General features: G+C 46.2%; 1 protein-coding gene and 1 non-coding gene across 3 annotated transcripts in view; one reads left to right on the top strand and one right to left on the bottom strand.

Annotated features, from left to right (window-relative positions):
- The window catches only part of NT5DC2 (5'-nucleotidase domain containing 2), a 53,723-nt gene extending 27,522 nt beyond the window's left edge, over positions 1 to 26,201 (bottom strand). The window contains exon 1 of one of the 2 annotated variants that reach the window (XM_043886619.1): positions 25,857 to 26,201. In XM_043886619.1, the coding sequence (XP_043742554.1) occupies positions 25,857 to 26,091 (235 nt within the window). In that variant the 5' untranslated portion in view covers positions 26,092 to 26,201. The remainder of the gene's footprint in view (positions 1 to 25,856) is intronic. The other variant, XM_043886618.1, reaches the window with a different exon arrangement.
- On the top strand, positions 10,357 to 10,463 carry LOC122683402. Its single transcript, XR_006337739.1, has one exon. It is a non-coding gene; the product is annotated as a U6 spliceosomal RNA (small nuclear RNA).
- Positions 26,202 to 26,992: the final 791 nt, after the last annotated feature.

Genomic DNA, 26,992 nt, shown 5'->3' with positions numbered 1-26,992 from the left:
TCACTAAATTTAAGAAAACTGAAATTCTGTCAGAGATCTCTTCCAATCATACTATGAGATTAGACATCATTCACAGGGGGAAAAAAAACTATGAAAAACATAAACACATAGAGGCTAAATAATATGCTATTATTAACCAAGAGATCACTGAAGAAATTAAAAAGGAAAAAAGGAAAAAAACACACAGAGGACTTCCCTGGTGGTCCGGTGGCTGAGAATCTTCCTGCCAACGCAGGGGACAAGGGTGTGCTCTCTGGTTGGGGAAGACTCCACAAGCCGCAGAACAACTACGCGCGTGTGCCACAACCCCTCAGCCCGAGCTCTAGAGCTGGTAAACTTCAACTACTGAGCGTGCATGCCACAACTTCTGAAGCCCGCACGCTCTAGGGCCCATGCTCTGCAACAAGTCACTGCAACGAGAAGCCTGTGCCTGCGACCAGAGAGTAGCCCTAGGTCGCTTCAACTAGAGAAAGCCTGCACACAGCAGTGAGGATACAGAGCAGCCTAAAAAACCCCAGAAAACCAACCAAAAAGCCCCAAAGTAACAAATGACAATAAAAACACTGACCAAAAACCTCTGGGATGCAGAAAAAGCAGTTCTAAGAAAGCAGCTTACAGCAATTCAATCTAGTCTCAAAAAGCAAGACGCTCAAGCAATCTAAGAAACAGCCCCAGTAGCACAGTGGATAAGAATCTGACTGCCAATTCAGAGGACACGGGTTTGACCCCTGGTCTGGGAAGATTCTACATGCTGCAGAGCAATTAAATGTGTGCCACAGCTACTGAGACCAGGCTCAAGAGCCCGCCGGCCACAACTACTGAACCTGCACGGCACAACTACCTAACCCTGAGCGCTCTAGGGCCCGCAGGTCACCACTGCTGAGCCTGCGAGCCTCAACTACAGAAACCTGCGCACCCTGGAGCCGGCATGCCCCCGCGACTGAAGCCGCGCGCTGCAGCCACTGAGCCTGTGCACCTAGAGCCCACATTCTGCAACGAGAGAAGCCGCCGCACCACGACAAAGAGTAGCCCCCACTCACGGCAACCGGAGAAAGCCGCTGCAACAAAGACCCAGCCCAACCTAAATAAATAAATAAAAATAATTAAAAATATGTGTATGAAAAAAATCTAACCTCACACCTTAATCAGAGAAAGAAGGATAAAAAATTACCCAAAGTTAGTAAAAGAAATCAGAGATCAGAGCAGAAATAAATGAAGCAGAAATAAAGAGAATAACAAAGATCAATAAAATCAACAGTTGGTTCTTTGAAAAGGTAAATAATATTAATAAATCTCAAGGAGACTCATCAAGAAAAAAGGGAGAGGGTTCAAATCACTAAAATTTGAAATGAAAAGAGGAAAAGTTACAACTGACATGGCAGAAATACAGAAAATCCTAATAGACGACTAGAAGCAACTATATACCAATAAAATGGACAACCTGGAAGAAACTGACAAATTCTTAGAGAGGGACAACCTTCTAAGACTGAACCAGGAAGAAACAGAAAGGCATGAAGACATCAATCACACGAACAGTAATTGAAACTGTCATTAAAAATGTTTTCAGTTCAGTCTCTCAGTCACGTCCAATTCTTTGCAACCCCATGGACCGCAGCACGCCAGGCCTCCCTGTCCATCACCAACTCCCTGAGTCCACCCAAACCCATGTCCATTGAGATGGTGATGCCATCCAGCCATCTCATTCTCTATTGTCCCCTTCTCCTCTCGCCCTCAATCTTTCCCAGCATCAGGGTCTTTTCCAGTGAGTCAGCTCTCCGCATCAGGTGGCCAAAGTATTGGAGTCTCAGCTTCAACATCAGTCCTTCCAATGAACACCCAGGACTGATCTCCTTTAGGATGGACTGGCTGGATCTCCTTGCAGTTCAAGGGACTCTCAAGAGTCTTCTCCAACACCACAGTTCAAAAGCATCAACTCTTCTGTGCTCAGCTTTCTTTATAATCCAACTCTCACCACCATACATGACCACAGGAAAAACCATAGCCTTGACTAGATGGATCTTTGTTGACAAAGTAATGTCTCTGCTTTTTAATATGCTGTCTAGGTTGGTCATAACTTTCCTTCCAAGGAGCAAGGTCTTTTAATTCCATGGCTGCATCACCATCCACAGTGATTTTGGAGCCCAGAAAAATAAAGTCAGCCACTGTTTCCCCATCTATTTGCCATGAAGTGATGGGACCACATGCCATGATCTTAGTTTTCTGAATGTTGCGCTTTAAGCCAACTTTTTCACCCTCTTTTTTCACTTTCATCAAGAGGCTCTTTAGTTCTTCTTCACTTTGTGCCATAAGGGTGGTGTCATCTGCATATCTGAGGTTACTGATATTTCTCCCGGCAATCTTGATTCCAGCTAGTGTTTCCTCCAGCCCAGCGTTTCTCATGATGTACTCTGCATAGAAGTTACTCTGCATAGAAGCAGGGTGACAATATACAGCCTTGACGTACTCCTTTTCCTATTTGGAACCAGTCTGTTGTTCCATGTCCAGTTCTGACTGTTGCTTCCTGACCTGTATACAGGTTTCTCAAGAGGCAGGTCAGATGGTCTGGTATGCCCATCTCTTTCAGAATTTTCCACAGTTTATTGTGATCCACACAGTCAAAGGCTCTGGCACAGTCAAAAAGCAGAAATAGATGTTTCTCTGCAACTCTCTTGCTTTTTCGATGATCCAATGGATGTTGGCAATTTGATCTCTGGTTCCTCTGCCTTTTCTAAAACCAGCTTGAACATCTGGAAGTTCATGGTTCATATATTGCTGAAGCCTGGCTTGGAGAATTTTGAGCATTACTTCACTAGCGTGTGAGATGAGTGCAATTGTGTTAAAAATCTTTTAACAGACAAATATCCAGGACTAGATGGCTTCACAAACAAATTCTATCAAATATATAAAGAGCAAACGCCTATCCATCTCAAACACTTTCAAAAAACGGCAGAGGGAGGAACACTCTCAAACTCAGTCAGTGTGACCACCATTACCCCGATACCAAAGATTTCATAAAAAAAGAAAATTGCAGACCAATATCACTGATGAACACAGACAGAAAAACCCCCCAAAACACTAGAAAATAGAATTCAACAGCACACTAAAATGATCTACACCATGATCAAGTGGAATATATCCCAGGGATGCAAATCAGTGTGATATACCATATCAACAAATTAAAGAATAAAAAACATAAGACCAACTCAATAGGTGCAGAACGCACTTTTGACAAAATTCAACACCTATTTATGACAAAAACTCTCCAGGAAGTGGGCACAGCGGGAACCTACCTCAACATAATACAGGCTATATATGACAAACTCGCAGCAAACATTATTCTCAATGGTGAAAAAAAATGAAAACATTTCCTGTAAGATCAGGAACAAGAGAAGGATGTCCACTCTCACAATTCTTATTCAACATAGCCTTGGAAGTCCTAGCCACAGCAATCAGAGAAGAAAAAGAAATAAAAGGAATACAAATTGGAAAATAAGTAAAACTGTCACTGTTTGCACAAGACATGATACTATACACAGAAAATCCTAAACACCAGAAGACTGTTAGAGATAATCAATTTGGTAAAATTTCAGGATACAAAATTAATGTACAGAAATCTCTTGCATTCTCACACCCCAACAAAAACTTGCAGTAAGAGAAATGAAGGAAACAATCCTATTTAACACTGCAACAAAAAGAATAAAATACCTAGGAATAAACCTAAGGAGGCAGAAAACCTGTACTGAAAAAACTATAAAACACTAACAAATGAAATCAAGATGACACAGATGGAGATATATGCCATGTTCTTGACTGGAACAATAAAGTGAAAATGATTATATTACCCAGAACACTCTACAGATTCAGTACAATCCCTATGAAACTAACAATGATACTCTTAACAAAAAATGTTACCATGTGTATGGAAACAAAAAAGACTCTAAATAGCCAAACCCATCTTAAGAAAGAAAAATGAAACTGGAGGATTCAGGCACCCAACTTCAGACCGCACTACAAAGCTACAAGAGCCTTCCCTTGTGGTCCAGTGGTTAAGATTCTGCCTGCCGATGCAGGAGACACAGGTTCGAGCCCTGTTCCAGAAAAGATCCCACATGCCAAAGGACCATTAAGTCTGTTCATCACAACCACTGAAGTCCGCACTCTATAGAGTCCTTGCCCTGAAGAGAGAGAAGCCACTGCAACTAGAGAGGAGCTCTCTTGGCTGCAACTGGAGAGCACCTATGCGCAGCAATGAAGACCTAGTGTAGCCAAAAATAAATTAAAAAAAAAAAAAGGCTACACTAATCATGACAGTTAGGTATGGCACAAAAACAAAACACAGATCAGTGGTGCAGAACAGAAAGCCCAGAGATAAACCCACCCAGAAATTAGTGACTGTTTTGTCACCTAATTAGGTAATTGATTACAAAAAATTAACATTACAAAAATTACAAAAAATTTAAACAATCAAAATATATAAAAGAGCCCATGGAGCTCAATATTCAGAAAACAAACAACCCAATCAAACACTGGCTGAGAGGCTTCTCTGGTGGTCCAGGGGCTATGACTCTGCATTCCCAGTACAGGGGGCTGTGATTTGATCCCAGGGCAGGGAACTAGACCCCACATGCTACAGCCAAGACCTGGTGCAGCCAAATAAATAAATATCTTTTTTAAAAAATGGCCAAAAGGCCTGATAGAGAACTCTCCAAGGAAGACATACAGATGGCCAAGAAGCAGATAAAAAGATACTCAACATTATGAATTATTAGAGAAATACAATGAGGTATCACCTCACACCTATCACAATGGCCTTCATCAAAAAATCTACACAGAATAAATGCTGTAGAGGGTGTGGAAAAGAGAACCTTCTTACAATGTTCAGTTCAGTTCAGTTCAGTTCAGTCGCTCAGTCGTGTCCGACTCTTTGCGACCCCATGAATCGCAGCACGCCAGGCCTCCCTGTCCATCACAAACTCCTGGAGTTTATTCAGACTCATGCCCATCAAGTCAGCGATGCCATCCAGCAGGTAAAACTGGTACAGCCACTGTGGACAATGGTATGGAGGTTACTTAAAAAACTATAAAGAGAACTATCACAGCACCCAGCAATCTCACGACTGGGCATACAACCTGAGAAAACCATAATCCAAAAGGACACATACATCCCAGTATTCACTGCTTCAGTATTTACAACAGCCAGGACGTGGAAACAACCCATCTATGGAAACCTGAATGGATAAAGAAGCCGCGGCACATGCATACAATGGAATATTACTCAGCCCTAAAAGGAAGGAAACCGGGTCATGTAGTGATATAGATGAACCTAGTGTATGTCATAGAGTGAAGTAAGTCAGAAAGAGAAAAACAAGTTTCATATATAAACACATATACCTGGAATCTAGAAAAGCAGTACAGATGAACATACCTGCAGAGAGTGAACAGAGACATAGAGAACAAATCTGTACGCACAACGGGGGAAGCAGAGGGTGGAGTGAAGTCAAAGAACAGCACTGAAATGGACACAGGCCCACGTATAAAACAGAGCGCGACGGGAAGCTGCCGTCCAACACAGGGAGCCCGCCACACTGCTCTGGGACGGCCCGGTGGGGTGACAGGCGGGGGCGTGGGAGGGAGGCTCCAGAGGAGACCCATGTGTACTTAGAGCCGATTCATGCTGCCGTACAGGAGGAACTAACAAGACCCTGTAAAGCAACTAGAATCTAACTGAAGAGCAAAAAAAAAAAACCAACTGGAAATATTTGGAAATGAAGCAACAGACCAAAAAAAAAAAAAAAATCAATGTCCAAAATATACAATCGTGGAGCTCAATATCCGAAAACAAACAACAGGATCTAAACATGGGAGGAAGACCTAAGTAGACATCTCTCCAAAGAAGACACACAGATAGCTGAGAAGCACATGAAAAGATGCTTAATGTTACAGATTATTAGAGAAATGCAAATCAAAACTACAATGAGGCATCACCTCACACAGGTCAGAAGAGCCATCATCAAAAGCAACAAAGAGTAAGTGCTGGAGAAGGTATGGAGAAAAGGACACCCTCTTCTGACATTGGTGGTGGGAACATAAATTGAGACAGGAAGTATGTGAAGGTTCCTTAAAAAACTGTAAACAGAACTATAATATGATTCAGAAATTCCATGACTGGGCATATATCCTGAGAAAACCATAATTAAAAATGACACAAGTACCTCAAGGCTGACTGCAGTACAATTTACAAGCCAGAACAGGGAAATAATCTCAGCGTCTATCAACAGATGAATGGATAAAGAAACTGCGGTACATACATACAATGGAGTTATTATTCAGCCATTAAAAAGAATGAGACGGGGCCCCTTGGCAGAGATGTAGATGAACCTGGAGTATGTGAGAAAGCCTGAAGTAAGAGTCAGAAAGAAAAAAACAAACACTGTATATTAACATACAATGTTTATGTTAATATACTAACATGCTGCCCTTGGTCACTTCAGTCGTGTCCGACTCTTTGCCACCCCAGGAACTGCAGCCCACCGGGCTCCCCTGTCCTTGGGGTTCTCCTGGCAAGAACAATGGAGTAGGTGGTCATTCCCTCCTCCTGGGGATCCTCCTGACCCAGGAATCAAACCAAGATTTCCTGCATCGCAGGCAGATTCTTTACCAGCTGTGCTACAAGGGAAGCCCATATTAACACACAGAGACATGGAATACAGAAAAGACATACAGACGACAGTACCTGCAGAGCAGGAACGTAACAGATGTCCATAACAGATTAGTTCCACACAGAGGGGAAAGGAGACGATGGGGTGAGTGGAAGAGCAGCACCGACATACTCACACTACCAAGAGTAAAACAGTAGCCAGAGTGAAGCTGCCGGATACCACAGGGAGCTAAGCTCGGTGATGGGTGAAGATCAAGAAGGGTGGGATGGTGAGGGTGGGAGGCAGGCTCAAGAGAGAAGGGATATATGCATACTTACAGATGATTCATGCTGCTTTACTGCAGAAACTAACACAAGATTGTAAAGTAATCGGACTCCACAGTGAAAAAAAAAATGGGAGAAAATATCTGCAAAGGACAAAGAATTAAGGTCAGACATACACAAGCAGATCATGGAGCTCAGTATCCAAAAAAACAGAAACAGATCTAAAAATTCGAGGAAGACATAAGTAGACGTCTCTCCAAAGACAAACAGTTAGCCATGAAGCACATGAAAAGATGTCCAACATGACAAATTACTAGAGAAATCCAAATCAAACTACAATGAGGCATCACCACACACCAATCAACATGGCCATCATCAAAAAGAAATGTAAAAACAATAAATGCTGGAAAGGGTCTGGAGAAAAAGGTGCCCTCCTACAACTGTTCCTGGAAACATAAACTGATGCAGCCAGTAAGGAGAATAGCATGCAGGATCCTTAAAAAAACCACACACAGAACTACCGTATGATTCAATCATCTCATGATTCGACACATGCACTGAGAAAGCCATAATTCAAAACAAAACATGTACCCCAATATTCACTGCAGTACAATCTGCAGTAGCCAGTACATGGAAACATCCTGTCTATCAACAGATGAACAAAGGAAACTGTGATACAGATATACAATGGAATATTATACAGCCATTAAAAATGAAATTAGATTGCCTGTAGTGACAAAGATGAACCCAGACTATGTCACACAAAGTGAAGTAAGTCAGAGAGAGAAACAAATACTGTATATTAACACACGGGGGTGGAATGTGAAAAAAGGTATTCCACAAAGGTGCAATGTGGAATCTAGAGAAAAGGTATGGGTGAACCTTCTTTCAGGGCAGGAATTCAGAAACAAAGAGAACGAATTTCTGGACAGAGGGGTAGGAGGAGCCTGTGGGGCAAACTGAAGTAGCAGTACTGACACGGATAAACTACCGTGTAAAAACTACACAGCCACACAGCCATGCCGCACACGGGGCTCTCTCGGGGGGCTGTGAAAACCAAGAGGAGTCGGACGCTGACAGCGGGAGGGGGCTCGGGAGGGAGGACACAGATGTACACTTAGAGCTGATTCACGCTGTTGTGCAGCAGAAGCGAACAGCATTCTAATGCAATTAGACTCCGATTGAAAAGAAATAAAATTTGAAAAATGATGTGGTACAAATATACAATGAAAAACTACTCAGTCACTAAATGGAACAAAATCAGGTCACTTGTCGTGATGTAGATGCACCTAGAGCATGCCATGCAGAGTGAAGAAGTCAGAAATAGAAAAACGCAGAGCGTACATTAACAGACTTCTGTGGAATCTGGAGAAGCAGTACAGACGAACCTGCCTGCAGGGCAGGAAGAGAGCTGCGGACACACACGGTGGATTTGTTCGACAAGGAGCGGAGGGGCAGACGGAAGAGGCGCACTGACGTGGACAACTACCCGTGTATCACAGACAGCCGGTGGGGAGCCCAGCTCGAGGCTCCGCGACAACCTCCAGGGGTGAGACGCAGGCTCAAGAGGGAGGGAGTGTGTGTATACTTTTAACCAAACCATGCCGAAGCACAGCAGAAACCAACAGCAGTGTAAAGCACTTATCCCTCGATTAAAAATAAATTTTAAAAAGAGGTGGTACTTATTTACAACTGAAGATTATGAGCCACAAAAAGAAGTAACTGTCACCTGGAGAGAGATTGATGGACACAGAGTTAGCAGAGTCAATTAAATCAGAAATAAAAGGAAATGTCATATATTAACACATATGTGGAATCTAGGAAACGGTATAGATGAACCTATAATCAGGGCAAGAAGAGAAACACAGCTGTAGAAAATGGACTTGTGACACATTGGTGGAAGGAGAACGTGAAGAACTGAGAGTAGCACTGACATACACACGATACTACGTGTAAAAGAGAGCTACTAGAAGGCTGCCGGATATCACAGAAAGCTCAGCTTCATGCTCTGTGATGACCAAGAGGGCAGGACGCTGAGGGTGGGAGGGAGGCTCAAGACAGGGGGGACACATGTACACTTTTAACCGGCTGACACTGTTGTACGGCAGAAACAAGCAACTCTCTAAAGCAATTATACTCTAACTGAAAACTAAAACAACAAAAGAATGAGAAAAAATATATGCAAATGTTATAACACACAAATGATTACTCTCCAAAATATACAAACAGCTCATGGAGCTCAATATTCAAAAAACAAACCACCTAATAAAAAATGGCCAGAAGGCCGAGTAGACATCTCTCAAAGTAGCAGAAGATACTAAGAAGAGGTAGCAAAATACACAGAAGACCTATATCAAAAAGATCTTTATGACCTAGATAACCATGATGGTGTGATCACTCACCCAGAGCCAGACATCCTGGAATGCCAAGTCAAGTGGGCCTTAGGAAGCATCACTACGAACAAAGCTAGTGGGGGTGATGGAATTCCAGCTGAGCTATTTCAAGTCCTGAAAGATAATGCTGTCAAAGTGCTGCACTCAATATGCCAGCAAATTTGCAAAACTCAGCAGTGGCCAGAGGACTGGACAAGGTCAGTTTTCATTCCAATCCCAAAGAAAGGCAATGCCAAAGAATGTTCAAACTACTGCACAATTGCACTCATCTAACAAACTCGCAAAGTAATGCTCAAAATTCTCCAAGTCAGGCTTCAACAACTTCCAGATGTTCAAGCTGGATATAGAAAAGGTAGAGGAATTACAGATCAAATTGCCAACATCCGCTGGATCACCAAAAAAGCAACAGAGTTCCAGAAAAACATCTACTTCTGCTTTATTGACTATTCCAAAGTCTTTGACGGTGTTAATCACAACAAACTGTGGAAAATTCTTCAAGACATGGGAAGACCAGACCACCTTATTTGCCTCCTGAAAAATCTGTATGCAGGTCAAGAAGCAAGAGTTAGAACTGGGCATGAACAACAGACTGATTCCAAATGGGGAAAGGAGTACGTCAAGGCTGTATATTGTAACCCTGCTTATTTAACTTCTATGCAGAGTACATCATGCGACATGCCGGGCTGGAGGAAGCACAAGCTGGAATCAAGATTGCAAGGAGAAATACCAATAACCTCAGATAAGCAGATGACACCACCCTTATGGCAGAAGGTGAAGAAGAACTAGAGTCTCTTGATGAAAGTGAAAGAGGAGAGTTAAAAAGTTGGCTTAAAAACTCAACTTTGAGAAAACTAAGATCCTGGCATCTGGTCCTATCACTTCATGGCAAACAGATGGGGAAACAATGGAAACAGTGAGAGACTTTATTTTTGGGGTCTCCAAAATCATTGCACATGGTGACTGCAGCTACGAAATTAAAAGACGTTGCTCTTGGAAGAAAAGCTATGACCAATGTAGGCAGCATATTAAAAAGCAGAGACAGTGCTCGCTTCGGCAGCACATATACTAAAATTGGAACGATACAGAGAAGATTAGCATGGCCCCTGCGCAAGGATGACACACAAATTCGTGAAGCGTTCCATATTTTTCAGACACTACTGTACTTGAATGGTTAATAAAGCTGCACAGTGCAAAAAAAAAAAAACAAAAAAAGCAGAGACATTACTTTGCCGACAAAGGTCCATCTAGTCAAAGCTATGGTTTTTCTAGTAGTCATGTATGGATGTGAGAGCTGGACTATCAAGCAAGCTGAGTGCCGAAGAATTGATGCTTTTGAACTGTGGTGTTGGAGAGGATTCTTGGAGAAAGAGATCAAACCAGTCAATCCTAAAGGAAATCAGTCCTGAATATTCACTGGAAGGACTGATGCTGAAGCTGAAACTCCAATACTTTGGCCACCTGATGCGAAGAACTGATTCACTGGGAAAAGTCCTGATGCTGGGAAAGATTGAAGGTGGGAGAAGGGGACAACAGAGGATGAGATGGTTGGATAGCATCACTGACGCAATGGACTCCGTGAGCTGGTGATGGACAGGGAAGTCTGGCGTGCTGCAGTCCATGGGGTCGCAGAGAGTCGGACCCAACTGAGCGACTGAACTGACAGAAGGCAGATATGCAGATGACCGAGAAGTAGATGAGTGATGCTCAGAACCACAATGAAGACATCTACACACAGTAAATGCTGAAGAGGGTGCAGGAAAGAGAACCGTCTTGCATTTCGGTCAGAAAGAAAACTGGTACAGCCACTATGGAAAATGGTATGCAGGTTACTCAAATAACTATAAGTAGAACTATCACAGCACCCAGCAATCCCGCGACTGGGCACATAACCTGAGAAAGCCATAATTTGAAAGGACACATGTATCCCAATACTCACTGCTACAGTATTCACAATAGCCAGGATGTGGAAATAACCTGTCTACGTGAAGTCAAAGTGTCAGTCGCTCATTCGTGTCCAACTCTTTGCAAACCCCATGGACTGTAGCCCGCCAGGCTCCTCTGTCCATGGAATTCTCCAGGCAAGAATACTAGAGTGGCTTGCCATGCCCTCTTCCAGAGGATCTTCCCAACCCAGGGTTTGAACCAAAGTCTCTTGCACTGCGGGAGGAATTTTTTTTTTTTTTTTAAATCATCTGAGCCATCAGGAAACACAAATGGATAAAGAAGTTGTGGTACATATATAGAATGGCATATTACTCAACCATAAAAAGGAAGGAAATTGGGTCACTTGTCGTGATATAGATGATCCTAGTGTACATCATAAAGAGTGAGGTAAGTCACAGAGAAAAACAAATATCATATATTAACACATATAATTGGAATCTAGAAAAGTGGCACAGATGAATCTACATGCTGGGCAGGGAGAGAGACGCAGAGGGAGAACACAGTGGGGAGGAGACTGTGGAGTGAACTGAAAGAGTAGCACCAATACGGATAAACCACCACGCATAAAACAGAGAGCTTCGGGAAGCTGCTGCACGCACAGGAGGCGCGGCGCTGCTCCGAGAGGACCAGTGGGGTGAGAGTCGGGGTGTGGGAGGAGGCTCCAGAGGGAGGAGACGTCCGTGTGCTTACGGCTGATTCACGCTGAGGTACAGCAGAATCCAGCGCAACGCTGGAGAGTAATTATCTTCCAAATTAAAAATAAATAAAAAACTGTGGTATGTATACACAGTGGAATATTAGTCATAAAAAGGAAGGCAACTGGGTCACTTGAAGGGATGTGGATAGACCTATGTTGTCATACAGAGTGAATAAATCAGAAAGAGAAAAAAATGCAGGACATGAACACATATATGTGGAACCTAGAAACAGATTTCAGTCGATCTGCAGGGCAAGAACAGATGTGCCAGTGGACAGACAGGTGAGACAGGAGAGGAGCAGCGGGTGCGGCGAGCTGAGACAGCCACCGCCGCACACACACCAGCGTGGGAACAGGGAGCTGGAGACTCCGTACACCCCAGGGAGGCCAGCTCGGTGTCCTGTGAGGACCAGGAGGTCAGAGCGGTAAGGACGGGAGACAGGCTGAAGAGGCAAGAGACAGATGTCTATTTATCGCCGATGCATACTGCTGCACATCAGAAACCAACAAAACATTGGAAGTGACTGGACTCTGACCAAAAACTGAAAAAACAAGAGGGGTGGGCTATTTGGAAACGCAGCAACGGACAACAAATCGGTGTCTAAAACATACAAGGAGATCGTGGAGCTCAATATCCAAAAGCAAACAACCAGATCTAAAAATGGGAGGAAGGCCAAAGTAGATGTCTCAGATAGCTGAGAAGCACATGAAAAGATGCTCAACGTTACAGATTATTAGAGAAATGCAAGTTAAAACTACAATGAGGTACCACATGATATGGGTCAGAATGGCCCATCACCAAAGGAAAAAAAAAATCCACTAACAATAAATGCTGAAGAAGGTGTGGAGAGAAGGGCGCCCTCTTGCACTGTTGCTGGGAATGTAAACTGATAGAGTCAATATGGAGGTTCCTTAAACAACTACAACTAGATCCACAATATGATCCAGAAATCCCACGACTGGGCATATATCCTGAGAAAATCATGATTAAAAATGACACTTGTACCCCAAGGTTCACTGCAGTATGATTTATAAGCCAGGACACGGAACAATCTCAAAGTCTGTCAACAGATGAATGGATAAAGAAACTGTGGTACATATACACAGTGGAATGTTACACAGCTATTAAAAGGAATGAAACTGGATCACTTGTAGTTTTGTAGATGCCTCTAGAGTATGTCAAACAGAGAAACAAATATCGTATATTAACACACATATGTGGAATCTAGAAAAAAGGTATAGATGAACCCACATGCAAGGCAAGAACAAGGACGAAGAAAGACAACAAATTTGTACGCATAGTGAGGGAAGAAGAGGGTGGGGTGAATTGGAAGGGAGGCGCTGATATGGATAAACTATCACGTAAAAAATACAAAGCTAATGAGAAGCTGCTGGATAACACACAGTTTGGTACACTGTGAAAACCAAAAGGGGTGGGATGGTGATGGTAGGAGGGAGGGTCATGAAAGGGGATATATATATACACACACACTTATAGTTGATCCACCTTGTTCTATAGCAGAAACTAACAACATTGTAAAGCAATTCTACACCAACTGAAAACAAATACATTAAAAAAAAAAAAACGAAGCGGGGTGTGTGTGTGTGTGTATATGCGCAAAGGAAAATTATTCAGCCACAAAAAGGAATAAAATTGGTGTAATTTGTAGAAATATGGACTTGGAGCTGTCATACGGAGTGAAGTCAGTCCGAAAAGACAAAAGAAAATATCATATCTTAATACTTATATGGGGAACCCAGAAAAATGATACAGAAGAACTGATTTTCAGAGCAGGAATAGAGCTGCAGACATATAGAAGGAACTTGTTGAAATAGTCCAGGAAGGAGAGGGTGGGGTTAATTGAGCAACTATAGCCTTGACATATATACATGGTCATGTACAACACAGAAATCTAATGGGAAGCTGCTATACAACCAAGGGAGCTCAGTTCTCTGCTCTGTGATGACCTAGATGGGTGGGACTGGGAAGGGGGTGGGAGGGAGTAGCCAGAGGAAGATATATATATGTGTGTGTGTGTGTATATGTATGATTCTCCTTGATGTGCAGCAGAAACCAACACAACACTGGAGAGCGATTATTCTCCAATTCAAAATAAATTTTAAACACGTGGTATGTATATACAATGGAATATTATTCAACCATAAAAACAAAGGAAACTGGATCATGTGTAGAGACGTGGACAGACTTAGTGCTGTCATACAGAGTGAACAAATCGAAAGAGAAAAAAATATCATAGGTGACACATATATGTGGAATCTAGAAGTAGTGTTATAGATGAACCTCTCTATGGGGCACGCGGGGAAGGAGAGGGTGGGGCACGCTGACAGAGGAGCAGACGTGTAGACTACCACGTGTGAAACGGACAGCTAGCGCGAAGCTGCCAGATCCCACAGGACGCCGGGCTCGGGGCTCTGTGAAGATCAGCAGGGGTGGGGTGGTGAGGGTGGGACGGAGGCGCAAGACAGGGGGGATAACATGAACACTTAGAGCTGATCGACACTGTTGCACAGCAGAAAACAACGACATTGTAAAGAAAACATACTTCAAGCAAAAACTAAAACAGAACAAAAAAAGGGAGAAAATATTTGCAAATGTAACAACACACGAATGATTAATTTTCAAAATGTACAAACAGCTCATGCAGTTCCATATCCAAAAAACAAACAACCTAATCAAAAAATGCCCGGAATATCTAAATGGACATCTCTGAAAGCAGATATAGAGACAGCCAAGAAGCGGATGAAAAAGATGTTCAACATTAAGAGTTATTAGAAAAATGCAAATCAAAACAACAATGAAGTATCACCTCACATCTGTCAGAATGGCCATCATCAAAAAATCTATACAGAGGAAGTGCTACAGAGTGTGTGGAAAAGAGAGGCTTCCTGCACTGCTGGGGGAATGTAAACTGCTAAAGCCACCATGGAGAATGGTAGGTAGGTTACAAAAACTATCAAGAGAAGGACCACACCACCCAGAGAGCTCACAGCAGGACATGTGAGAAAACCGTAATTCAAAAGGACAAACATATCCCAATATTCACTGCAGCAGTATTTACAATAGTCAGGTTGTGGAAATAACCTGTCTAGCAAAACATGAATGGATAAAGAAGTTATGGTACATATATATGCAATGGAATATTACTCAGCCATAAAAGGGAAGGAAATTGGGTCACTTGTAGTGATGTAGATGAACCTAGTGTACATCATGAGGAGTGAAAACAGAAAAACAAATATCCTATATTAACACATAAAACTGGAATCGAGAAAAGCGGTACCGACGAATCTACATGCTGGGCAGGAACAGAGATGCAGAGAAAGAACGAATGTGTGCACACAGCAGGGGAAGGAGGGCGGAGTGAACTGACGGAGCAGCACTGACATGGACACACTGCCGCGTGTAAAACAGAAAGCTCTGGGAAGCCGCGGTCATGGGGCGCCCAGCACACGGCTCTTTGGTGACCTAGTGGGCTGAGAGTCAGGGGTGTGAGAGGGAGGCCCCAGAGCAAGGAGACATATGTGTACTTACAGCTGATTCATGCTGATGTGCAGAAGAGATGAACACAGCATTGGAAAGCAATTATCCTCCAATTCAAAATAAATGTAAAAAATGTGGTACGTATATACAGTGGAGTATTAGTCATAAAAATGAAGGAAACTGGGTCATTTGTAGGGATATGGATAGACCTAGTGTTGCCATACAGAGTGAATAAATCAGAAAGAAAAATATCATATGTGAACACATATATGTGGACTCTAGAAACAATGTCACAGATTAACCTATTTTCAGGGCAGAAACAGTGCCACCGACATACAGAATGGACAGGTGGACACAAGGGGAGAAGCAGAGGGTGTGCGGCCCGGACACATACGCATCACGCGTCACGCAGGGAGCCGGTGGGGCGCGCCAGTGCGCCACGGGAGCTCACCTTGGTGCTCCGTGATGATCCACAGGGGTGGGATCGTGAGGCAGGGAGTGGGGCTTAAGAAAGAAGGGATGTGTGTACAGTTACAGCTGATTCATACAGCCGTATAGGAGACACGAAAACAACGTAAACAACTAGAGTCCAACTGAAACTAAAAAAAAGGGGGGAGAATATTTGTTAATGAAGCAACGGATGAAGAATCAACATCCAAAATATACAAGGAGGTAGTGGAGCTCAATATCCAAAAATCAAACAACTGGATCTAAAAATGGGAGGAAGACCTAAGTAGACCTCTCTCCGAAGAAGACATACGGATAGCTGAGAAGCACGTGAAAAGATGCTCAACACTGCAAATTACTACAGAAATACACATCAAAACTACAATGAGGCATCACCTCACACAGGTCAGAATAGCTCATTGTCAAAAAAAAAAAAAACCCCATAAACAATTAAGGCTGAAGAGGATGTGGAGAGAAGGGCACCCTCTTGCACTGTTGATGGGAATGTAAATTGATACAGTCAGTATGAAGAATAGTAAAGGTTGCTTAAAAAACCATAAACAGAACTACATATGATCCAGAAATTTAAGACTGGGCATATATCCTGAGAAAACAATAATTCAAAATGACACTCACCGCAGTACAACGTACAAGAGCCAGGCCATGGACACAACCTAAAGGCTGTCAACACATGAACGGATAAAGCAGCTGTGGTTCCCACGTACAAAGGGATACTACTCGGCGTTAAAAGGAACAAAATGGGGTCACTTGGCAGAGATGTAGATGAGCCTAGAGTATGTCATACAGAGTGAAGTAAGTCAGAGAGAAACAAATATCATATACTAACAAACATACGTAGAAACTAGAAGAAAGGTACAGATGAACCTACCTGCAGGGCAGGAACAGAGACAAAGAAAGAGGATGAATTTGTGCTCCCAGCAGGGGAATAAGGGGGTGGGCAAACTGAAAGAGTAGCAAGGACATGGATAAAATACGTGTCAAAAATAAACAGCAAACAGGCAGCTGGCGAATACGCACAGAGCTGTTTGGTGCTCTGTGAAAACCACAGGGGTGGGAGGCTCGCGAGGCGGGGATGCACGTATACTTTTAGTTGATCCACCTTGTTGGGCAGCGGAAACTAACAATTCTGTGTCACGTTTATATACCAGCTGAAAAGAAATAAAATTTTAAAAAAATGTCATACATATATACACAATCATAAATTAGTCATAAAAAAAGGAACATAATCATGTCATTTGTAGAAATGTGGATGGACCCAGAGCTGTCGTATAGAGCCACGTCAGTCAGAAAGACAAAAGAAATACCGTATATTAACACATATATGTGGAATCTAAAAAAATGATGCAGATGAACCTATTTTCTGGGCAGCGATAGGGCAGCAGATGTAAAGAATGAACTTGCGGACACAGGCAAGGAAGGAGACAGTGGGGTGAACTGAGAAACTAGCCTTGACATTTCTACACTGTCATGTCTAAAATAGAGATCAAGGCGGAAGCCGCTGTAGGACAGAGGAGTTCAGTTCTCTGCTCAGTGATGACCTAGAGGGGCAGGGACAGGGCTTGGGTGGGAGGCAGGCTCCAGACAGAGGAGATACATGTGTACTTACAGCTGATTCTCACTGATGTGGAGCAGAAACCAATATGACACTGGAAAGCAATTATACTCCAATTAAGAATAAATTTAAAAAATGTGATTTGTACACACAATGGAATATTACTCAACCATAAAAAGGAAGGATATTGGGTCATTTGTAAAGATGTGGATGGGCACAGTGCTGTCATATAGAGTGAATACACCAGAAAGAGAAATATATTATAAATGTATCATATTATGTTATATATATGTATATATAACACATACATGTGGACTCTAGAACTAGTATTACAGATGAACCTATTTGTAGGGTAGGAATAGAGCCATGCTAAAATGGCCTTTGACAGTGTGAATGCCAATAAACAGTGGAAAATTCTTAAAGACATGGGAAGACCAGACCACCTTACCTGCCTCCTGAGAAACCTGTATACAGGTCAAGAAGCAACAGTTAGAAACAGACATGGAACAACAGACTGGTTCAAAATTGGGAAAGGAGTACGTCAAGGCTGTATATTGTCACACTGCTTATTTAATTTACACACAGAGTACCTCATGGGAAATGCCTGGCTACATGAATCACAAGCTGGAATCAAGATTACCAGGAGAAATATCAATAACCCCAGGTATGCAGATGACATCACACTAATGGCAGAAAGGGAAAGTGAAAGAGAAGAGAGAAAAAGCTGGATTTAAACTCAACATTCAAAAAGCTAAGATCATAGCCTCTAGTCCCATCACTTCATGGCAAATAGATGGGGGAAAAGTGGAAACAGTAGCAGATTTTATATTCTTGGGTTCCAAAATTACTGTGGACAGTGACTGAAGCCATGAAATTAAGACACTTGCTGCTTGGAAGAAAAGCTATGACAAACCTAGACAGCATATTAAAAAGCAGAGACATACTTTGCTGACAAAGTCAAAGCTATGGTGTTTCCAGTAGTCACGTACGGATGTGAGAGCTGGACCATAAAGAAGACTGAGCACCAAAGAACTGATGCTTTCAAATTGTGCTGCTGGACAATATTCCTGAGAGTTCCTGGACAGCAAAGAGATTGAGCCAGTTAATTCTAAAGGAAATCAGCCTTGAATAGTCAGTGGAAGGACTGATGCTGAAGCTCCAATATTCTGACCACCTGATGCTAAGAGCTGAATCATTGGAAAAGACCCTGCTGCTGGGAAAGACTGAGGGCAGGAGGAGACGGGGACGACAGAGGATGAGATGGTTGGATGGCACTACCAACCTAACGGATGAGTCTGAGCAAACTCCAGGAGAGACAGTGAAGGACAGGAAAGCCTGGCATGCTGCAATCCATGGGGTTGCAAAGACTTAGCGGACAGAACTTAGCGACTGAACACCAAAAACAACACAAAGAGCCACAGGTGTAGAGAATGGGCACGTGAACACACTCGGGGAAGGAGAGGGTGGGGCACGCTGACAGAGGAGCCCTGATACGTCCACTACCACGTGTGAAACGGACAGCTAGCGGGAAGCTGCAGGATCCCACAGGACACTCGGCTCGGGGCTCTGTGAAGATCAGGAGGGGTGGGGTGGTGAGGGTGGGAGACTCAAGGCAGAGGGGATATATGTACACTTACAGCTGACTGACACTGTTGTACAGCAGAAACTAATTACACCGTAGTTACTTTTCCATTGAAAAGTTTAAAAAAAAAAATGGGAGAAAATATTTTCAGATGATAAAATACTCGCCAAAATACACAAACAGCTCATGGAGCTCAATATCCAAAAAACAAACCAAAAAACCTAAACAGACACCTCTCAAGGTAGATATACAGATGGCTGAGAAGCAGATGTGAAGATGCTTATCATGAATTATTAGAGAAATGCAAATCAAAACTACAGTGAGATATCACCTCACACCTGTCACAATGGCCATCACCTAAAAATCTACAAATAAATGCTGCAGAGGGTGTGGAGAAGAGAACCCTCTCACACTGTTAGTAGGAATGTAAACTGGTAAAGCCACTATGGAGAATGGTATGGAGGTTCCTTAAAAGACTATAGAAAGAACTATCACAGCACCCATCCACCCAACGACTGGGCATATACCCTAGAAAATCGTAATTCAAAAGGACACATGTATCCCAATGTTAAATGCAGCAGTATTTACAATAGCTAGGATGTGGAAACCACCTGTCTAGGGAAACATGAATGGATAAAGAAATTGTGGTACATAATACGGAAATGAATATTACTCAGCCATAAAAAGGAAGGAAATTGGGTCACTTGCAATGATGTAGACGAATCCAGTGTACGTCATAAAGAGTGAAGTAAGTCAGAAAGAGAAAAACAAGTCTCATATTTTAACATATATTTGGAATCTAGAACAACAGTACAGATGAACCTACTTGCAGGGCAGGAATTGTGACACAGACAGAGAACAAATTTGTAGACACAGCAGGCGAAGGAGCGGGTGGAGTGAACTGAAAGAAGAGGGAAATGGATAAACCTCCAGGCGTACGATGGACAGCTGGTGGGAAGCTGCTGTGTAACACAGAGCTCAGCTCGGCGCTCTGTGGACACCCAGAGGGGTCAGACGGAGGCTCAAGAGGGAAGGGATACATGCATACTTACCGCCAATTCACGCTGATGTACAACAGAAGCCAACACAACATTGGAAACCAATTATCCTCCAATTAAAACAAAGATGCAGTACATATATACAATGGAATACTGCTCAGCAGTAAAATGGAACAAAACTGGGTCACCTGTCGGGATGTGGGTGGGTCTAGAGGTGTCATACAGAGTGAAGGAAGTCAGGTAAAACAAATACCGTGGATTAATGCACATATATATGGAATCTAGAAAAATGTTACAGATGAACCCATCTGCAGAGCAGGACCAGACATGCTGAGGTAGAGAGCAGATGTGCAGACACAGCAAGAGATGTGTGTTTAAAGCAACACAAATCAAAACCACCATATGGCATCACCTCACACCAGTCAAAGCGGCCACCATCAGAAAGTCTACACACAATAAATGCTGCAGAGGCTGTGGAAAAAACAGGAATCTTCTTGCACTGTTGTAGGGATGCAAATTGGTATAGCCACCATGGAGAATGGTGTGGCAGTTCCTTAAAAAACTACAAATAGAACTACCATACCACCAGGAATCCCATGACTGGGCATATACCCTGAGAAAACCACAGTTCAAAATAACACATGTATCCAGATATTCACTGCAGCAGTATTTATAACAGGCAGAATGTGGAGACCTAACTGTCTATGGAAAGATGAAGCTGTATACATACATATATACAATGTATATATTGTGTATACACACATATACAATGTATATATATATATACATACAATATATACAATGTACATATATACACATACACAATGGAATGCTCAGTTGTGGCTGACTCTTGCGTCCCCATAGGCTGTAGCCTACCAGGTCTCTCTGTCCATGGAATCTTTCAGGCAAGAATACTCGAGGGGGTTGCCACTTCCTCCTCTAGGAGATCTTCCTGACCCGGAGCCGAACCCGCACCTCTTGGATGGCCTACGCTGGCAGGGGGATTCTTTTACCACTGCACCACCTGGGAAGTGGCGCCACCACTAAATAGAGTGAAACAGGGTCTTCTGTAGACAAGTGGGCGGATCTAACATCTGTCATATAGAGTGAAGGAAGTTAGAAAAACAAATCCTGTGTATTAAGACAAATATGTGGAATCTAGAAAAATGGTAGTGTGTGTGTGTGTGTGTGTGTGTGTGTGTTAGTTCTCAGTTGTTTCCAGCTCTTTGTGACCCCATGGACCATAGCCTGCCAGGCTCCTCTATCCATAGAACTCTCTAGGCAAGAATACTGGAGTGGGTAGCCATTCCCTTCTCCAGAGGATCTTCCTGACCCAGAAAAATGGTAGAGATGAAGCTATCTTCAGGACAGCAATAGAGATGCAATGCAGAGAAGAAACATGTGGACACACGTGGAAAGGGCAGTGTGGGACGAACTGGAGATTAGGACTGGCATATATATACTAACATGTGTAAAATGGATGGGCAGTGGGGACCTCCTGTATGGTACACGGATCTCAGCTCTGAGATGACACATTTGGGTGAGATGTGGATGGAGGTGGGAGGGAGGTCCATGATGGAGGGGATAAATGTACATACACAGCTGATTCACTTTGGTGTTCACCAGAAACTAACACAGCATTGTTCAGCATTATATGCCAGTAGGAAAAAAAAAGGAAGATTGAGGAGTGAAAGGGGGAGAGTCTTGCGGAGGTTCTGAGCAGGGAATCCTTTCTGTCCCCCGTTTCTTGTTTGGAGGGAAGAGGCTCCAGCCAGCACGACCTTCTCTGATTTCCAAATAGAGATTCAAACAGTCACTTGCTGGGAAGAAAAAGGATGCAGAGACAGGGGAGGAACAGTCAAGAAACCACCTGAGCCAAGATTTGAGGAACCAGAGAAACTCATCAAGAGTAGGAGATTGGGACGTCCCTGGTGGTCCAGGGGTTAAGAATTCACCTTGCAATGCTGGGTTCGATCCCTGATTGGGGAACTAAGATCCCACATGTCTTGGAGTAACTAAGGCCATGTGCCCCAAATACTGAAGCCTGGACACCACAACTAGAGTCCATTTGCCTGAACACAATATCGCACGTGATGCAACTAAGACCCGATGCAGCCAAATAAATAAATAAATAATAACAAAAGTGGGAGCCCCCTGAGATTAAATGAGCGCAGACCCTGCACACACCCTAATCTTAACAGGAGCCCCAGTCTAGAACCATTGTTATTAAAACTCCTCAGTGATTCCTCCCACGTTGGGAGATTGTATTTCGATGCAGGAACCTGCTGGAACCTTGCCTGGTAAAGCAATAAAGCTAATCTTTTCTACTTCACCCAGAATTGTCTCCGAGATTTGATCTGGCACCAGTGCACAGAGGCTGAATTTTCAGCAGCCACAGAACATTGCTAATTACGACAGGGGGGACGTGTGTGATGGGTTCTGGGCCACTGAGGACACAGTCAGAGCCACCCTGTCCCCTGGCTACTCCCAAGGGGCTGAGGATTCCCGGACTTGTTTGCCTTAGCCCCCCCATTTGTGCAGACGGGGAGGTGGGTGAGGAAAGGGCACGGGCTTTGAGGTGAGAGAGAAAACCAAGCCCTCTCTGGCTTGTGACCTCAGGAAAATCACCTCACCTTACATTTTGGGCCTCAGTTTCCTTGTGTCTAAAGGGGAAATAAAAATGGTATCAAACTACAGAATAAATAGGAGAGTCCCACAGAACATGCTCTGGGCAGCATTCTTGCCTGGACCCTCGGCAAATGTAGGATTAAATGGGCAATGCCCCTATGGAGCCCATACCTCCTGACCTCGATTTCCCTCAAAGAAACAGGGTTTGCAGGGGGTCAGAGGGGAGCAGGCAGGACTAGGAGCACACACAGGGTGCCTTCTGGGGCCTCCAGGTGGCCCGGTTCCTGAGACCTCTAGCCCATGGCTGAGGCCCAAACAGCCCAGGCCTCCAGGGAATTAATTTCTGTCTCAGACACAACCAGCTGTGATTCGAAGCAGACGCCTGTGGCCAAGCAGCAGATATTCGCCTTGGAGGCCCCTAAGGAACAAGGTGTCCACCCCCACCCCTTGTCCTTTGGAGCCCAGCACAGCACGTGGGTGGGGGAACAGGTGTGGCTGGTTCCTCTCGTGGCCCTGGGGCCTGGTGGAGCAGCCGCTCCAGACTCGTGGGTGCAGATGGAACACTCCTCACCTGGGTACACAGGAGACCCAGCTGCCTGCAGCTCTCTTGGAAGCTAAGCGCTTCTGCAACATCCCTTCCCAACGGTCCCGAGTTCCTGGGTGTCAACTGTGACTCTCAGTACAAAGTCTAGTAGTTCCCTGGGGGGGAGAGGTCTGCTTGGCAGTGCAGCCCCTTGCTGGCACTGACTTCTGGCCAAATTCAGGCTTTCACCTCTGCCCCAGAGGATGTTCCCAGGGATGGACAATCCTCCCAGGAACAAAGGAGGATGGGGAAGCAGCCCACAGACCAAGGCTCCTGAGACCCAGCTTCTACGGTGAGAAAACCATAGGTCTGGGTCCCACAAAGTCCCAGTTTCTTCCACAAGGCTGCAGTGGTGCAGAGAGCCAGGTGAAGATACACACTTCCCCTTGTACCAGCCCCCCAAGTTCACTGGTCTCACTGTGCAGGCCCAGCTTCCAGGCCACCCCTTCCCCATGGCAGCCATGAGACTCACTCATGGGGGCCATTCTCCTGCTGCTTCTGGGTCCTCAATCTTTTTGGCACCAGGGATAATTTTTTCATGGACGGGTTGGGGGTGGGGGGATGGTTTCGAGATGATTCAAGCACATTACGTCTATTATGTACTTTATTTCTATTAAGACATAATCTCCAGATCATCAGGCGTTACATCCCGGAGGCTATGGACACCTGCCTTAGAGCCTCCTCTTGCTCAGTCTCCACTCCAATTCCATGAGGAGGTCACACTGATTCCTCCATCATCCAGACGAAGAAATCAGAGTTTAGGGAGATAGTCACTTCCTCCAACCCATCTAGCAGTAGGCTGTGGAGTTGAGATTTAAATTCAGGTCACCCCGCTGGTTTCAATCACTGTGCCCCGTGGCCTAGCCTTCCAGTGTCGCCGCACTGAGGCCAGGGTTGAGGGGGCTTGCCTGGGACCTGGCTCCCAGACAAAATTTTGCCCACAGGCATCAGCATGCCTCTGGGGGCTTCCCCGCAGGCTCAGCGGTAAAGAAACCGCTTGCAATTCAGGAGACTAGGAGACACGGGTTTGATCCCTGGGTCCGGAAGATCCCCTGGAGGAGGGAATGGCAACCCACTCCAATATTCTTGCCTGGGAAATGCCACAGACAGACAAGCCTGGCAGGCTAGTTCATGGGGTCACAGAGTCAGAAGCAACTGGCAGGATCCGCATGCCTCAGTGTCCAGAATCGCTCCCCAGAAAACCCAGCCAGAAGGGGAGAGTTAGGAAGGAGGAGCATAAGGCTGGTTCATCCTGGCACTCACCAGGGCAACTTGGAAATGACCTTGTCCTTATCACATCAAGGGGAGCTTGGGGGTCTCTGAGAAGATCTGAAGATTCAGGTAGGCCCTGGAGAGCTAAAGCCCACTAGACCTCCCTCTGTCTCTCTGCCACACACAAAAAACAGGCTTCTCAGGTGGCTGTACAGAAGGTCCTCTCTGAGGCCCAGAGCAAAGACATCTCCGCACACAGCACCCCGGGAGTGCTCTGTCCAGTAGCGGGGAAGGTAGGGACCTTCCTCAGAGAGGACCAAGGACTTCAAAACCACCGTTTCTCAGGGTTTTCTTCTGCCTCAGCTTCTCAAGAGGTGAGTCCTGCCCACCCAGCACTCCCAGGCCTCCACACAGCCGGAGCGGAAGCCTCAGTTCGGTCACTTGGAATCTTCCAGACAGGACCACGTTTGCCCTTACCGACAACAAAAGCCGCGTCACTCCCGGGGCGGGGGGGGGGGGGGGGGGGGGGGCTCCTGCGGAAGCTCCCCTGTCCCTTCTTGGCCTCTTTCCGAGTCACCGCCGCAACCCTGAGACAGGGGCCCCAGCAGGCCTGTGTTTTCCGATGTAACCCGAGGGTCCGCGAGGGAGAGGCTCGCTGAGCGCCACCCAGGTGGCCAGCGATAGGGCCCGGAGCCAACCACATCTGTCCGCTGCAGAGGCAGGGCTCCCGACACCAGGACAGACCTCCAGCGCTCTCCGCCCGCTGGCCTCACCGGGGCGCTCCGGGGCCTCATCTGCCCGTTTCGCCGAGGGAGAGAGCACGGAGGAGCAAGTGCCCTGACCGAGAAAGCAGCAACTCTTTGGACGACTTGGGGTTGTTTCTCAAACAACGCCTTCTCCTCCTAGACAGAGAGGGCCGGACTCTAGAGACGTCCGAAGAGTCCAGTCAGCATCTTTGGGTCGAGAGTCCCTCCGAGTCCGCTCCGGCCAGCGCCGTCGGCTGGCTGGCTTTGTCCCCAGTACTCCCGCCCCAACTAAGGGCCCCGCCGAGAACAAGGGGCTGGGGGCGTTTCCGCTTCGGCGGGGCTCTGAGGAAAGACGGCGGGGTCCCGCCTCCCGGCGGCCGCTCCAGGAACCCCGGAGCTGCTGAGAACCTGCGGAGGAACAAACCGAGCGCGCGCCCGCCCGCCTCCAAGCGTCCCCAGGACCACCCGCCCGAGTCTCGCCCGAAGGGCAGCCGGGCCTTGGGGCTCAGGAGCTCAGGCGAGCCCCACCACCGCGCTTCTTCCCCCGAGGAGCGGCGTGTCCCGGACGACTCGCAAGCGGGTCCGCCGCTCGGGCTACACCCCCGACGCTCCGCCCGCTCGGGCTCACTTACCGTGCACCAGTCTCCGCATGTCTTGGTATCGAGCCCACAGGTGTGCGCTGGGCTCGGCGGCGCCGCCGGCCGGCGCCGGGGCGGGCGCGGAACGCGGGGCGCCCGGGCAGTGGGCGCCGGGCCCCGGGGGGCCGCAACCAGGGCAGGAGGGCGAGGACGAGGAGGCTCGCGGCCCGCCGTGGTCTCGGCGCGGCAGCCAGCGCCGAGCGGCCGCCCGCAACCCCGCACCCGCCATGCCCGCTGCGCGCCGCCCGCGCAGCCCTCGGCCCTCAGGCCAGTCCGCCGCCCCTCCGACTGCGCGCCCGCCACGGTGGCCTCGTGCTCCCTCACGGCGGCCGGCCAATGGGCGCGGCGCGCGGAGCCCGGCCGCCAATGGGCGCGCCCCTCGGCCCCGGCGGGGCGGGAGGTCCCGGGCGGGGCGGGGCGGGGCGGGCTGCCGGGCCCCTTCCCCCAGTCTCCCGAGAGGTCCAGAAGTCTGCGCCCCCCTGCGGTATCTGCTGAGGCCATGGCGGCTCTTTTCTGTCCTCCCGGGAGGTCGGAATACCTAAGCACTGCCGTCCCCGCGAGGCTCCGGACGGCCCGGGCTTGGAAAGGAGAGGGCCAGAGTGCTGCGGGTCTACCTGGGCCCCCCAGTCCTATTTCTCCCTCTCTCCTCCTGGGTCCTCCCGCCCCTTCCTCCACCTCCTGTCTTCCAGACCTCAGATCCTCCGCCCCTTCCCCCAGTTCTGAAGCCGGGATCCTGTTCCCCGCCTCCCGCCCATGACTGGCTCTGCCAGTTAGTTTCACTCACTTACCTAGAGAATAAAGAGTTCTTCCCGCGCGCTCCCTGGTACCAGCCCCACTCTGGGTGAGACCTCGGGACCCGTAGTGCATCCGACGTCCGCTGAAGCAGCCCCTTCTTTCTCTCGTCTCTGTGCTCACACAGGTGAACCCTGTTAACTTGGAGCGAGGCGGAGGGCCCGGGCTGACTGCGCCTGCCTGGTTCCTACCTCAGCAAATGGCCGCACCGACCCGCACCACTCCTCGGTTCCCCACTCGGACCCCTCATGCTCTTCTAGCACTATCAACAGGATTTCCAACGAAATTACTCTTTCCTGTTGGGAACCATTCTCCACCCGCGTTTATTTCACTCCTTC

The sequence above is a fragment of the Cervus elaphus genome, chromosome 24, assembly GCF_910594005.1.
Source record: "Cervus elaphus chromosome 24, mCerEla1.1, whole genome shotgun sequence".
Classification (NCBI taxonomy): domain Eukaryota; kingdom Metazoa; phylum Chordata; class Mammalia; order Artiodactyla; family Cervidae; genus Cervus; species Cervus elaphus.
The sequence above is the reverse complement of the archived record's forward strand: the minus strand, read 5'-3'. Positions and strand labels throughout refer to the sequence as shown.